At 39.7% G+C, this 15236-nt stretch overlaps 1 protein-coding gene across 1 annotated transcript in view; it reads right to left on the bottom strand.

Moving 5' to 3' along the window:
- kazna (kazrin, periplakin interacting protein a) overlaps positions 1-11009 on the bottom strand; it is a 168873-nt gene extending 157864 nt beyond the window's left edge. Inside the window, exon 1 of the mRNA XM_088007410.1 lies at positions 9748-11009. Within this exon, the coding sequence (XP_087863536.1) occupies positions 9748-9823 (76 nt within the window). The 5' untranslated portion in view covers positions 9824-11009. The remainder of the gene's footprint in view (positions 1-9747) is intronic.
- Between the last annotated feature and the right edge of the window lie 4227 nt (positions 11010-15236).

Below are 15236 nucleotides of genomic sequence, written 5' to 3'. Positions count from 1 at the left end.
CCAAGCATTAGAATAGAAAAAAATGAGGATTCAAGTCATTTTTAAGTATTGGCTGCTATTGGTTGTTCTGAAAGTTTCAGAAACTACGAGTTTGATGGGACTTTACAAAGAACGCTCCCAACAAAAGTTGTATGGACAAAAAAATCCCAAAGCCAAAAGTCAGGACAATCGCCAAGATCAGACCAGATGATAAAGAGGGAACAGAAGCTCAAATAACCACTTGTTACAACAGAGGTATGCAGAACACACAACACGTGAAAATGGACCACAGTAAGAGCAGACTGGTGTGCCAGTAGCACTGGCACACCAGTGAAATCAGTGGCAAATTTCAGTGGCAAATTTCACTTTGAGAATTCAAAAGGAAAACTGAAGCCCAGAAAGCATAAGAAACAGTTAATTATACTTTATTAAGGTTTTGAAGAAACCATGAAGATCTTCATGAATTTCCCCTGCAGGAGATATTCACACAGATTTATTAGACTTTAGATCTGTATTGCAGTCATAAGGGGACATCAGAACAAACAAAAAATGCAAATAGTCCTCTTCAGAACTTTAGTACACTTTGAAACATAAACAGCAGCAGCATTACACTGTAAATTTGAGCATATAATGAAGTGTCTGAATATTCCTCACAAAAATGAAGTCAATGTGACTACATCCCGTCTTGGCATGCATTCCCATGTCTGATACGTTTCCAAATCAAAAGAACAAGATCTGAGGATTTCAATTTGCCACCTAGGTAGTCAAATAATTAGCAAAAAACAGAAAGTAGGTTATGCTATCAGTTTCACTTCCATTTGAATCTGTCAGAAAGTATATCTTCATTAGCATAGACAGCATTCGCAGAGTGATGCATGTAATATTTTTATTAGACAATTGTTGCAGTGTTTCAGTAGCAGTTGCCGTTGCTGTAGCAGCACAAAGCCGATAAACTAATAATTATAATCAGTGAAGTGCAGCAATATAAAGCAATTTCACAAAATGGGTCTTCACACAGAAGAAGCAATCAGTACTCAAAGTCTAATAACTTACAGTCCAATAAACTTCAGTCGAGTACAATTCTGTCAAAGATGATATTCAATCTCTTCAAATTAACTATGACCGACAGCCCTGAAACTGTAATGTGCCCAGACCACCTTTGGCTAGCTTAGCGATCACATAAGGGTTGCAAACAGTCGTACTTAAGCTGCCCGCCACTGGAAAAAACATTGCATTAAGTAGCTATTAAGGATGTAATCAATGGCTGGAAAAAGACTAATATTTGAGGTAGAAATGTATGTGCTTTAAGCAACGAGGGGAATTCATTTTCATTAAAGCTGGCCGACATTAGGAAAAGAAAAACATAACAGCATTTCTGTGACAAGACAATGAAGAACACTGGCTTAGTTTGGTTTGTGAAGCAGCTAAATGTATATCGAGCAAACTTGAATTAGCTGAAGGGACAAATGAATTATGACGACATAATACCATTTGGAAATTGTTCTTATAAAATGGCGTCCTCAGCCTTATAGATGAATCTTATCGACCAGGTTAATGAACAGCTTTATTACTTTATGCGAGGCTTCAGTCAGCTTTGTGTGACTTTTCGGCCTGCTGTGCTGTGCCAACATAACACCTCAGCTAGAGTGAGATAACTCCCTGAGGCAGTGAGACCTCTAAGATAATTACAGCAGAAGGTGTTGAGCTTCTACACAAGAAAAAAATAAAATATTCCACTAATGTTAACTTCATGACAGCATTTGCTGGAAGATTCCTACTGACATTATATAATGATTAATTCATGTTTAATACAGATGTAATATTATGCTGGTTGCAAGTATAATGGCTGAAAGACCTACGCAGTTTTCGCAATAAATTAAATAATCTGTGGGGATTTGCATGATTTTGGTGCCAGTGTACAAAGCTCTCCACCTCATGTTCCAGATGCCACTGTTGGGGTGATTGCTTTACTTCAAACTCTTTATACTTTGCCTTGTAATCGTGCGTGTGTGTGTACAGATTTAAAGACTAACTCTTTATCACTCCTCGTCGATCCCTCGTCTCACAGAGGGAAGCTCAGCAGAGCTGGATCATCTGGAACGTAGAGCAAAGGCACCTGAAGTGAGGATTTGAAGGAAAAGGACGAGGATTGACGTGACTGGCAGGGGAATTGTGAAACTCCTGTAGTATCATCCACCTGCTGCTGAAGATTAATGGAGCTAAACAAGAAGCCCTTGCAATTTAACTACAGAAACTGATGAAACACCATGAAGGCCAGTGGTGATGTTTGGTGTTCGACTCTGAATTACTAATCAGACAGACTGGAGGTTTTACGTTCTTTTTAATACAAAAAAACCCAGATGGAAATCTCTCTGTTGCAGCACTTATTTTGGACTACAACTTTTTTTTTAAATTGCTAAAAAATATGCAAGTTAACAAGCTTTAACTTGTAAAAAATTTTCCATAGACACGCCGGTAATGTCTGACGTGAAGGGTGACTGCAGGGAGAACAGCTTAAAAGGTTAAAGAAAACAGGCATAACATGTATGTTTGAACAAATTCTCAGTACATGCGACTCCCTGCCTGCTAGTTAACATCGAGTCCTGGCAGTTTGTGGTCTGCTGCTGCGCGACGCCGCAGGCCAACAGAGTAATCAGAAGAGACCAACAGAGAGCCGGCGAGTTTTGTACACGAGTCGGCCACTGATGTCAACAGAAATCAAGCCACGATGTCGCATGGTGTTTTGATGGAAGGACCTTCTTTTCTTCCAGCAGGAATGCGGATCACGATGCTGGAAGTTTCCCCAACATATGCCCTGAATATAAAATACTCATTTATTGAATTTAAAGCAGTTCTCACCATAAATACAGTGACTTGACTTCCTTAATCAACAAAACTAAAGATGCGATATTTCTCACCAACTTCCCCAGAAATCTGTGAAAGGGTTTCCTTCTGCAGACTTTTGGGTAAGTCACTATAATACCGTAACAAACATGAAAGTGTAGAGGAACATCTAATATTCAGCTTCCCCTCTGTATCCTCATCCCTGCAGGGCTGGCTTTTAAAAGTAGGATGGACTTCAAAAACAAAATGGAACCTCACTTCTAAGGCCTTAATGAAATTTAAACTGTGCTTCAAACATCAAAAAAGCTGAAATCTGTGAATTGAATCGGATATCAGTCACTTCAAAGCGATACAGACACTAACGAATCTCATAAAATGCCGTTTGTCAGTTTTATTTCCCCCACAGATATGCTATCTCAAAACTCACACTCATTAGCTCTTCTGGAAGCAGGACGTCGCTGAGCCGTACAGATGTTTGCTTAGGTCAAAGGATAAATCCCATATAAAACTCAGAGGAAATTACCATTACGTGGTTACGGGAAGGTCCAACGTTGCAGTGATTCTTTGACAAGTTTCCCCCTCGTTGCCGTCTTTAATTTAACATCTTGATATCATTACATTGTTCTCGTTGCAAGACATTCCTAGCCTATTGCTTTGTGTTTGTTCAGCAACCCTGTCATGTCTAATGCATTTGTGTCCAGCTTATACTTTTCTGTGATCATTATTATCCTGTGAGCTACAACGGGACTTAGATTGTGCTCCAACACCAAAAGGATTTGCTCCTTGCCGTCGTGTCATGCAATCCAAAAACACAGCTAGGGCAAAACCTCTTATGGCTGCAGACTCAGGAACCCGTCTACCCTGGACGGGCTGCACTGAAACAAATTGTGTCGTGCATTTGTACGATGAAAATAAAGGCAGATTCTGATTCCTTAAGTAATTCCAAAGAACACACACCACTAACAGGTACAAATTACAGTACAGACTTAACATCCTCCAATTATCTTTCACTACAGGCCAAACATTTCTGTAGACTAGAATATCTTGAGAATCAGGAAGAGGTCTATAGACATTAATATACATTTACTGCATCATCAGACTTTGCTTTTGATATTTTGTACCATTTCCTCAGTTTACCTTTGATTGCATATTCATGTAGCCAGACGACTCCTGAATAAATGTCAAGTAAATAAAAGAACAAAAAAAAAAAAAAAAACTAGTGTCATGTTTTAGAGTTTAGTGGATTTGCAGGAGCTTAAACCTCAGTGCAAGTACAAAAACAAATCAGCTGACATATTGCAAATATGTTGCACTGATGTTAAGGCTACCAGAGTTAAAGAGCAAAATCTAGGCTATGAAAAAATAATTACAGTATAAAGCAATTCTGATAACTGACTGCATAACTTTTGAACTTTGCTGTTATTGAAAGCTATCAATTAAACTGCATTATTTTGTAGTTTAGCTACAGTATTCATAATGCACAAATTCTGACTAGTTATGGATGTAGACTGAAAAAAAAAAAAATAGCCAAGATTTTGCTGTTAAATACTGATGCAGACATCATTGATGGTTGTAGAAGCTGCACGTTGAAAAACTGCAGATGAGCGCACGAAAAGTTATATCTGCACAGCAACGTATGCTAAGCCGCAATTATAGCAAAGCAATTTCTACACCTTCAACATCACATCTCCACACTGTCAAACATCTCTTTTATGGCCTCCGTCGTCCCAAAGATAAAATCTGTAAGCTTATTTCCTGCCTCACTGAACCCAGCCTCCCGCCAATACTCTCTCCTAGGAGGAGGCATTGAGACAGAAATCTCCATAACAATTTTAAACACGTATAATTTGTATTCAGAATGACCCCCGTGTGTGACAGGCTGAGCAAACATCCAAACCTTATATTAGAAAAACAGCTCGGTGGAAGATAGAAACGGGACGAGGCGGAAGAGGGGCTGCCCGCCGACTCCTCAGTCGGGTTTCCTTTCGCAGCTTGTTCATTCATCTGAAGGTTAATAGAAACTCGAGTTGTACAATTCTAAGATCTTAAAGAGAAAGGGCGACACGTTAAATTGTCAGACCATGCCAGGTGCGCCATAAAAATGAACTTCAGTGACTTTTTTTTTTCTGTCAGAGGATGACAATAAAAGTAGCTTTCCTCACACATTCTTGCAAACATCCCGATACAAACGTTTGCAAGACTTCAAGGTTTTTAACTATGGCTGGTTGGACACAACGGGCAGCTTTCTAATTCGTCGGATTTTGATTGGATTAAATTTCTGATGCAAGTGCAATGTGTTTTTTTGTTTGTTTTTTTTTTACCTCATGTGAAGATAACTCAGCCAACTGGTGCAGATGGATGATCTGCATTCATCCTTGTCTAACTTGTCAATCAGAGGCTTAGACAAAATGTATGTCCAAGTATGTTGCATAACCATTTTACTGCTTTCTAATCAACTAAGCTGACTCCATACATGGAGAAAAAGTTACTTTTGTGATTATTTTACAATGTTTGACCAAGTCAAGTCTCCTAATCATGAAAGTAATCACTAAAACTGTCATTTTTAGAAGTTGATCAAGTATTATAATCTCAAAGTCAAAGATTCTTAGTCGTGTGAATCATTATGTTTTCTCACAAAACTTAATTTGTACAAATAATATGCAAAATGTGAGCTTTATTCACATCAGTATTTAAGTAAGATGGGTGAGAAAAAAATATTCTGTTACAGAACATAGAACCAGTTATCACAAACAACTGGTTCCATTCACAAACCATTGAAAACTTACCCCTGGGGGGGGGAATTAAATAAATAACTAAAAATGTGAATCATATAAATAGAAAAGGTGATAACGGGAACCAGATTGAGTACGCAGTCCAACTGCACAAGCAAAGTTCCTGCAACGTGACTTCTTCCACATGATTAGCAACACCAGCAGCGTGAAGCTAATCTCTAACTGCAGGAAAGCCCACCGGGTAAGGAGGTGTGAGGAATCTGAGCGAGTTTGCTGGAACCATAATATAAGTGGCAGAAGGAGAGGAATTAATCACTTCAAAGAAGACCAAAATATGTCCAACACCTGCAGTGGTCATGCATTAAAACTTCAAATCTTGCTCACCACTTCCCGAGCGCCGGTTCACGAGCAGCTTGCTGAGCTATCGAGAGGACATTTGAGGAAACAGAGTTTATGTCTTGTATTATTAGTTCCTCCGATTTTTGAATCCGAGAATGTTTATGAGAGAATGCACCAATTTTAAATGCCAAAGATGTAGGAGTATGAGAAGCTTCTTGGACAGTTAAGCAGCCATCCACTCTCCCCAACTAAGAAAGCTTTCTTCAGGTGAGATCAAATTTTTTTCAAACAATTGTTGATTATATTGTGTGCTTTTGGGTTTCCATCATGTTGAAATGTAAAATGATTTTAGGCCAAAATTTACTGATATTTATCATTTTATCCATCTTAACAAAAATATCTAAAAACAAAAAAATTGCAATTTCACAATGGATGTAAACTCTTTGAATCGACTTTAGTGTCAAAGAAATAGTAATTTTTCAGGAGCCAAAACTTGTTCAACTGCAGGAAGGACTTGTTTCATATTCCTAGTTCTTCTGCTTCTGTGTCCTTTGAGAAAAAGCATTATGACAGAGATATTTTAGAAAATGGAAAGGCAAAAATAATTGAAAGCAATTTACGTAATTGTTTCCACCAGCTTCACACAACCAAAACACAAAGATGCAGAAGGGGAAAAGCACCGCGAGGGAAAGATAATTAGTGTCTGACATTAATCGCATTACGTGCCTATTTATTTTCAAGCTAAAAGAAGGTTAATGTCTAAAATTTGGGCCAACATATGAAATAAGCCATGAAAAAATAAAAAAAATAAAAAACTGGTAGGTGGTTTGAAAATGTCACAGCCAGGCGATAAGAGATTCTTTTCAATTGCAGAAACGGGGTTCCTCTTTAATTAGCTTTTAAAATGACATGTTGACGGTTTTCTTTGAAGACCGAATCTCTGTTATTTCTACAACATTACGACAAATTTAGACCAAGTCGTTGCTGTAAGAAAACATTCTTCTCCTGCACTGAATCAACTTTGCAAAAACATACAAGCGGCGTTGGGGAAATTAACTTTAATTGAGCTCTTCAACTACTTTGGAGCCAGCAAAGGTAATGCTCCTCCAACAAGCAGGAGCTGCTGAGGGATTTCTGATGGCGCATCACAACGCTGAACGCGGAATAAATCACACCACCGGTGGGGAGTTGGAGAATTGAAGCCGGATTACGCACCTGGCTCTGCCACGTGAATAAGGTTTTATGAGAAAGGGAAAATTTAGTCAAGAGTTTGTTCTGCCAGGAGACCACCAGAAGGATGTTAATATTCAGGTCTTCAGGCGTACGCAACACTCGTTAAATGAATTTTCTCCCCGCGGCTCAAGGAGGACTTTGCATCTGGGTGAGGGACTTCAGATTCAATCATGGGTGACAGCCAAAGCTATCTAGAAAAAAAAAAAAAAAAAAACTCCCCCATAATAATTACTCTTCTAACTCTTAATGTTGTGGCTCAGCACTGTTGTGGATTAGTCTCTCAACAACTGTGTTACACCATAAAAAGCTGCTAAAAATAGAATAAAACATCCATCTCTTATTCAAACACTTTGCAGCTAGCTCACTTTTTTTTTGCCCCTCTTCTCACCGCTCTCCTTCCTCTCCCCTCCCCGTCTCACACATCCCCAAAAAAAAAAATCGTAGCCGTGCAGCAGAAGCTTCAAAGAGCATAGATAAGTTGGAGTAGCGCAGGAGCGACTGTAATTCAGCACAACACATACAATGGTAATGCCAGTTTCATGAAGCAGAGAGTGGCGTTTCAGTTTAAATCCTCCTCACTTAGTGAAGATGCCCCAGAGCATGAATGTTTAACTCCCTGCAAAACTTTGGTTGTAATATTTGAAAGCATCAGGAGCGCGTGCACACTCCGTTATGTTCTGTGGAAATAAACTCTTGAAAAATTGTGCACATGTTTTTTTGTACTTTATGCAAAACCAACAAGTTAGCTTTACCTCATAATATATATTATTTTACTTTAAGTGATCAAGTAGAGCAGAAATAGTAAAGCAAAGACATGCGATCAACGCCTGATGTCCAATTTTCTTTTCCCATTTACGGTGGTGTGAAAGGCCAAATGAAGGCCTGCGCTTTCCTGCAACCTAAACAGTAACCTGAAAGAAGGCCGTTAAATATTGATGAGAGCGTTAAGAAAAAGCAGCAGGGATTTAGCTCATTTCGACACCGTCTGATAAATAAACTGTAAACGTGTTTCAGTAGGACTAAGAAAAGGGAAAATATTTCTGCACCACAGCGGATGAACTCGCTGAGTAGACACAAGCTTGTAATCACTTAAATCTGCAGCGAACCTCCAAGAACGATACTCGGCGTTAGATCAGCCAGGGGTGCATTTTACTGTAGTAAAGTGGCCCCAGGAAACCTTTTCCAAACTTAAAATATAAAGAATGATTGAGTCAATTCCTAAAAGCATACAAGAGATGGAAGAATATACTCATTAGCAGACAAGTTCAAAGTAACACCATTAGTTTTCGGAAACAGCCCACATCACCCCGTACTCGCTATCCTCCCTAATCCTTACCACCATGATGTTGAGATGGTTGCATTTCTTCAGCAGAGATGTGAAACTGGTATCAAACAGTGGTCCATGGGAAGGTGGAAGAGGCTAAAATCATGGAAACACTGAAAGAAACCTTGTCAAAGCAAGTTGAAGATTTATGCTGGAAACCACATCTCAACAGCAACCAGGACCAGTCAAACTGTAAGCTTAAATCCAATCAGGAATCTGTGGCGAGAACTGAAAAAACTGCTGTTCACGGCCATGTAATCTGACAGAGAAAAGATGGTAGAGCAATATCCCAAAAGACTTCCAGCTGTAATTGCACCAAGAGGGAGTTCTACAAGGAATTAATTAAGGGGGACTGAATACAAAGAAAAGCAACACTTCTCAAATGTTTAATTGTAAATCTTTCCCTCCACATAGACAGACATGTGCCACTTTGAGTTCCATCATATTAAACCTCAAGGTGGCTTGTGGTTGTAAGAAAGAGAAAGAGATCAAAACCTATGAATACTTTTGCACAGTAATATTTTTAAGTCCTGCTGCAGCAGCTTAATCTTAACATCTGTCAACTACAAAAACACTTCAAACCTCCCTTCCAATAAAATTAGACAACCTACCCAGCTCAACAAAGTATGAACATTAAGAACACCGATGATACATTTAGTGGGATTACGCCATACGGGTGTATTATTGCACTCCGCTACTTAATGTCCTGTGTGATTTTTTTTTCTTTCCCCTCTTGCTTTTATGTCAGACCTGTGGCTTGTGCAGCCAGGCTGAGATCAAAGGATCACAGTCAGAATGAAAGTGAGCACACCATCCGCCAGCGCACACATGTTCACACCTGACATCTCTCTCACAGCCTATCAGCGCCAACACATCAACGTGTCACTCTGCGTTACTCTGAAACTGAAGCAGAAAATATAAAACCCGAGCGTGCGAGGAAATCACGTACGGCTAAAGTGGAACTGCGTTCTTTATGATGATGACAAGATTAAACAACGTTGGGAGAACTGAGCGATGAATCCATCAAAAGCTTTTTTTTAAAAAAAAAAAAAAAGGGAGAGAGTTATAAGAAAAGATGCTTCTTTTTGCAGAAAGTGGGACAGATTTAACCGTTACCTCCCTAAATACCTCCGTTGCGTAACATTTCCACTTGGTATAATCTACCTTGAACAATAATTAATTAGAAGTGACACCCAGATCACCTAGAAGCCTACTTAGACCATGAATGCAGCAAATCTCAAAACAAACAAAAATGCACAAGATGTTTGAAAATGTTCAGTGTGTATCAACACTTACTGGCTTGCATCAGCTGACCCTGGCGCCCAAACACCTGAGAGAAAGGGCTTCGACTGCAGGTGAGCGTCTCCTCCATGGCCGATCCTTCTTCCTCTTCTTCTTTGGAGTGCACCGAAGGTCAGCTTTCCACACCGGAGTAGTCTTCTCTCTTTCTCCCCCCACCCCCAGCCCCTCCTCTCTCTTTCTCAGCTGATTTGCCTCCGAAGTCTCTTCACGACCTCTTCCTACGCTTCCTCGCACAGGGAGGATATTTGGCTTCTTCAGTTGCCTCTAAGCTGACTGCAGATCAGCAGCTCGTCTGGTCGCCTCCTATGCCGTTGAGAGTTGTGCGCTCTTCTTTGGCTGACGGGAGATCTGTGCGTTGCGCTCGCTCTCTCAGCCTGCTCATTAAAGCTCCAGTGTGGCGCTGCTTCAGATGGAGAGCACAGCGTGAACAAAGCAAGAGAGGGGGATAGAGCAATGAGAAGGAGAAGCCTGCTGCAGTGAGAAGACAGACTCGTATCCCTCTGATGAAACTGAGAGCAGTGATCACTGTGTGTGTAGATGTATGCAAGTGTACGTGTGTACCGGTGCTAGACCCCTCTGGTGCCAGTTTCCTCTTTTCCTAAAACTACCGGACTGCTAAAAAAGTGGTTGCCCCCCTTACTGTTATCGTCTGTACACTCCATCTGTAATGGAGCAAAAAGTAGTTTCCAAATGATGATTTCATTTTCTAGTGGGGGGAAGAAAAGCTGGCCCGACTAACCTTGGCGCTCTGTGAAAAAGTAATTTCCTCCTAAACCTAACTGAGTAATCGTGCCACCCTTGGTTTTTTTTTTTTTGGTTTTTTTAATGACACTGTGGAGGAATTTTGGCACTCTCGTCTTCGCAGAATTGTTTTGGTTCGACCACATCGGAGGGTTTTTTCGCATAAATATCCTACAAACTAGTTTTAGTTGTTTTGAGCTATTTTGTTGATATGTGAAGCCTTTCTACCAAAGTCCTGATGGTTTGATATTCTCGTTAAAGACTTCCCATTAGAGATTTTGAGTTTCCTTCAGATACACGCTATACAAAGATAACTAGTCTATTCATCTTTGTATGAAATTCAAATTTGTTGGGTGGTCCAAAACCTTTAATTGTGATAAAGAATAAATGGAAGAAATCTGTTAAGTAGATCGTTTTTACGTCATCTTTTAAATCCATTCCTTTAAGTTGAAATGCAGATGACAACAGAGATGATTAAGACCACTGAAACAGGTTTATGCACTTTGTAAACCTGTTTTAATGGCTTACAAAGCCTAAGACAACTGTAGCGTTCTCTCAGTTTGAATTGAGGAACACATCCAGAATCGTTTTCCGAGAGCGAAATCTCTGCGAACTACATTTGCTTCAGAACAGTGAAGCTCCTCCATTCCATTTTCTCTCCCAATTTCTTCCAATGCAATCCTACTTGAGGATTATCTTCCAAAAATAGACAGAGAAGACAACGAATCTCAGTGTTTCATTCACACACCCTCATCTGCATTAAGGTTTAATATAGCATCTTGCTAAAGCAGGCAAAAAAATATTCTTTTGCAAGTACCTCAACAAGAAAAATAAACAAGGATTTTGCACAAACGAACTGAACCATGGACACAAAAATCAGTTTCAAAGTAAAGGGGCCAGTGGATCATTAAAAATGGATCTGCATCTTTTATTAATGTTCCTGTTACCGCGACTATTCTGCTCCCACATTAACGGCACTGCAGAAGACAAAAAGCAATAGTTCCAACAAAGTGTTTTTTCCCCGTGGTTTACCAGCTTGGTTTCACCGCTTTCACACAGTGAAAACTGCTAGGAGGGTTCGTCGTATGTGCTTCAGTTAAAATTCATGCCAAGTAGCTACAGGTACTGTGGAAAGGCAATAAAACAAAGGCAACTTTTCAAAGAGAGAATGCAAGCTACCAGAGGCCATTCTGCTCATGTTTGTGTAGAAAAGAAAAATGTAGGTTTTTCTTTCATCGCTCTGTTGCACAAACTCTGACAGAGTATTGTTTCTGATGGAAGAACTGCTATGATAGTGTTCGTCAGTCACTAATATTTAAGCAACATGCTTTGGTTTTCCACAGAGAAAAATAATCCATCCAACTGACTGGTGCACAACTCAAGCACTCGTTGGGTGAGAGGCAGGGAACAACCTGGCTGGTGAAAACCAGCTCCTTCTGCTACACTTTGCTTCGTACTGAGGCTCTGGGTTCTCGACTGACTGGAGGCATGGACTGTGGTGAGGTTTTAAATTTTGCCCATTGGGTAACATTTCCATGTGAATGCGCCAGTTCGACGCCAAGAGGCCTACCAGAAATTGCCTGGGTTGTAAACAACCATCCTCCACTGCGAAGAAAGAAGCGCTGATTGAATGGTTTTGTCCACTTCCTCCGTTGCTAAAACTACAGGCGGACTACAATTCTAAAATAGAGCAGAAAATCAACATTATTGTGCACAACTTCTTCTGTTTGCCAGTCGGCCTGCTAAAAAACTCTACTGGATGCAATCCGAGTCAAGGAGAGAAAGACCAGAATGTTCTGGAAGCAAGAACTTTTTAGAGCGGAACTGCACAAGAAGGCGATGGCCAGGCTAGGTACACCCAGGACAGGGCAGCATTAACCAAACAGTCTTTTTTTTTTTTTTTTAAACAAGGTGACCAAAACAATGCACCCATACATGCATGGATAAATATGCAAACTTCACACAGAAAGCCCCAGATCAAGAAAACTGCGCGTGTGCATTCTGCAATTCAGAAATAATCTACAAAAGATCAAGTTTCAAAATGCCACGTCTTTCAAACTCCTTTGACTACGGTTGTATAATTGCTAATAATTACTGTATTTTGTTGACTTTACTTCTGCGCTCTTCTACGACGAGATCACATGCACACAACATTTTCACACCAGGGTTATATCTCACTGCGTTTCCGTTTGTCATTCAACCCTAAAATAGTTTAAGCATGATGAAATTAACAAGTTGGAGATCAAAGGTTTATCATCAGACTTGGGGGATAGATGCTTCCGTTTTGTTGCAGATCATCACTGATCTCGTGTCCTCACTTCCTTTCATAATTTCCTGGGAGAGTTCAATGTCGCCGCAGGCAAAAAAATCCTACGCCGTTTTTTTTTTTTTTGAGCATGCAAATGCAGCATCGCGGTTTGAAGTTCCAGCTCAGCTTGTGAGCTCTGGGAGATCCTCTACCTCCTGGCTCTGGATTGTCACTGCAGGTGCACTGGCACAGCTCAAATTCATGTGTCAGAAATCAGACAGCAAACTCCCTTTTACCCAAACATTCTGAATTGCACCACTGAAATCCCACCTGGTGAGCATAATGCCTTTTAGAGCACAATCACAACAAATCCTTTAAAACTCAGCATTTACCAGACTCTACTTTTCCTCACTTCAATAACAAAGCAGGCCTCTCAAGTTATTTGGATATAGCAGAGAAAAAAAAAAAAAACTAAGAAAAAAAAAAAAAGAAATAAAGTCCAAACCCCCTTGTGATCACATATTGTGAAAGCACTAACAGCGTTTAAAGAGTAGCGGTATGAGCTCCACCAGAGGGGAGAACGAATCCAGAAGCCTTTCGACAGATCACAGTAAATTAAAGCAGCTACGTTTGCTGCTGCCGAGTTCGGTGCATCTGCATTTTATCGCAGCTACCGCCATGACGCAAGGGGATGTGGCAATTAAAGCAATATGTCAGCACCTCTGACACTTGGAGCTCCCTTCTCCGAGTAATGAAGAATCATGAAAAAAAGAAGATATTTTATTTAAACCCCAGAAGTTTATCTGTAGTGATAGTCGATTTGCATTGCTGCCTGGTTTCCAATTAAAGCCACATTCTCTCACCGTGCTGCATGTTGCTGAACAATTACAATTAAGCAGAAATTACCTTCTCTGCTAATGATTTAACTGTGTGTGCAAATAGAGAACACACAAACCTCGCCTCTGATGGACAAACAGGAACAGCAGTCTGCTTTCGAAGGAATTAGCCATATACTATCATGAAGGTGCCATTTATGACTCAATTACAACAATTTCAACATCAGCATTAATTTACAAAAAAATACTTTTAGGCATTGAATGCATGCAGAACCTCTTATGATGTTGATTATTAGTTGTACATAATCTCTAAACCCAATGAAAACTAAGGTGCATTTATTCTGAAATAGGCAATAAAGTCAGACGGGCTTAAAAACTCTTGTCAGTGCTACACTGTAAATTAGCTAAATGTGCACCACACTACAAGCACTTTGGTTCCTTACATGTCATTGTGAATTTAATGCTTATGCTGGATGTTCTGCTTTGTTCCATCATGTCAGCTAATGGCATTTTGAAGCTAGCTTACGCATGTTTGCATCCTATCAAATGAAGGCATAGTGTGGGAGTTTTAGAGCCTTTACTCTTCAGAGTTATTTTACATGCTGCTCTCTATTTAGATCCAGTCCAAATTTACATTAGGTTTTGTTTTGTCCTGCAAGAAGTTCTGGCAACTACATGTCATTGCAAACAAATTGCATTTGAACCGTTATGCAAGGCTTGGATTTTTAAAAGGTCAGAACACGCTTGAAAAAAGTTTTTATATCTCAAGAGTCTTTTTAAAATTAGACTCAAAGACGTCTTTAAAAACCACAGACGAATGTACGGAATGATGAAATGTGGTACAAGACCTTGCAAAACACTTCATCGTTCTAATCTAAGCTTTCAATTTGTTTCAATTGAATTATCTATTAGACTGCCAGAAAGAACACAGTAAAGACAAGTAAAGACAACACAGTAAGTCTGTTATTCTTTTACTGGGACTACAATGTGTTCAGCTAATAAACAAGGATCCTTGGAGCATGATGCTGCTTCTGCAATGTTTTGCATGGTTATTGATGTTCAGGGTAAGTGATAACAGCCTCACTGCAAAGATATAAGGAAGAATATTTATTTTTTTCATCTGAATAGAGAGCTGTCTAAGACTTGGGCCATTATTTTAGGAAGGTGGCGACATGGTATGTCTGTTTAAAGCTGGACAGAGGAAAGTCCAAATTAAGTCATTAATAAATCCAGCACAAAATGTAAACATGAAACCTTGCAAACTGAGAATTTAAACTGTTGTGAAAAAAAATGCTCTTTGAGGCAAAGTCATGTCAAAGTAAGTGAAAAACATACCTTTATCTGTACACACTGATCCAAACTTTGGGTTCTCTCGCCGCTTTTCTCACAGGTTCTCTGTGCAACTAAAACTCTACTATGCCAGTCACATTGCAAAATTTACTCGTGTGGGTTTGAACAAAGACAAGAGTGTGTGGTGGGTGGATTTGTAAACATATGCAGAGGCTAGAAAGGCTAGCAAGTGGGCAATAGCAGCCCTGTGTTTTAGAAAAGCAGCATCTTATACTGCATCTAAAAAAGTAGTATACATTATGCTACATTAAGCGCATAGCAGTAAAAAACAAATCTATGTTTCTTGCAAACTGTATTTGAGAAACCTG

The sequence above is a fragment of the Poecilia mexicana genome, unplaced genomic scaffold, assembly GCF_051168715.1.
Source record: "Poecilia mexicana isolate PSO_F unplaced genomic scaffold, ASM5116871v1 scaffold_7, whole genome shotgun sequence".
NCBI lineage: Eukaryota > Metazoa > Chordata > Actinopteri > Cyprinodontiformes > Poeciliidae > Poecilia > Poecilia mexicana.
This window is presented reverse-complemented; position numbering and strand designations above follow the sequence as displayed.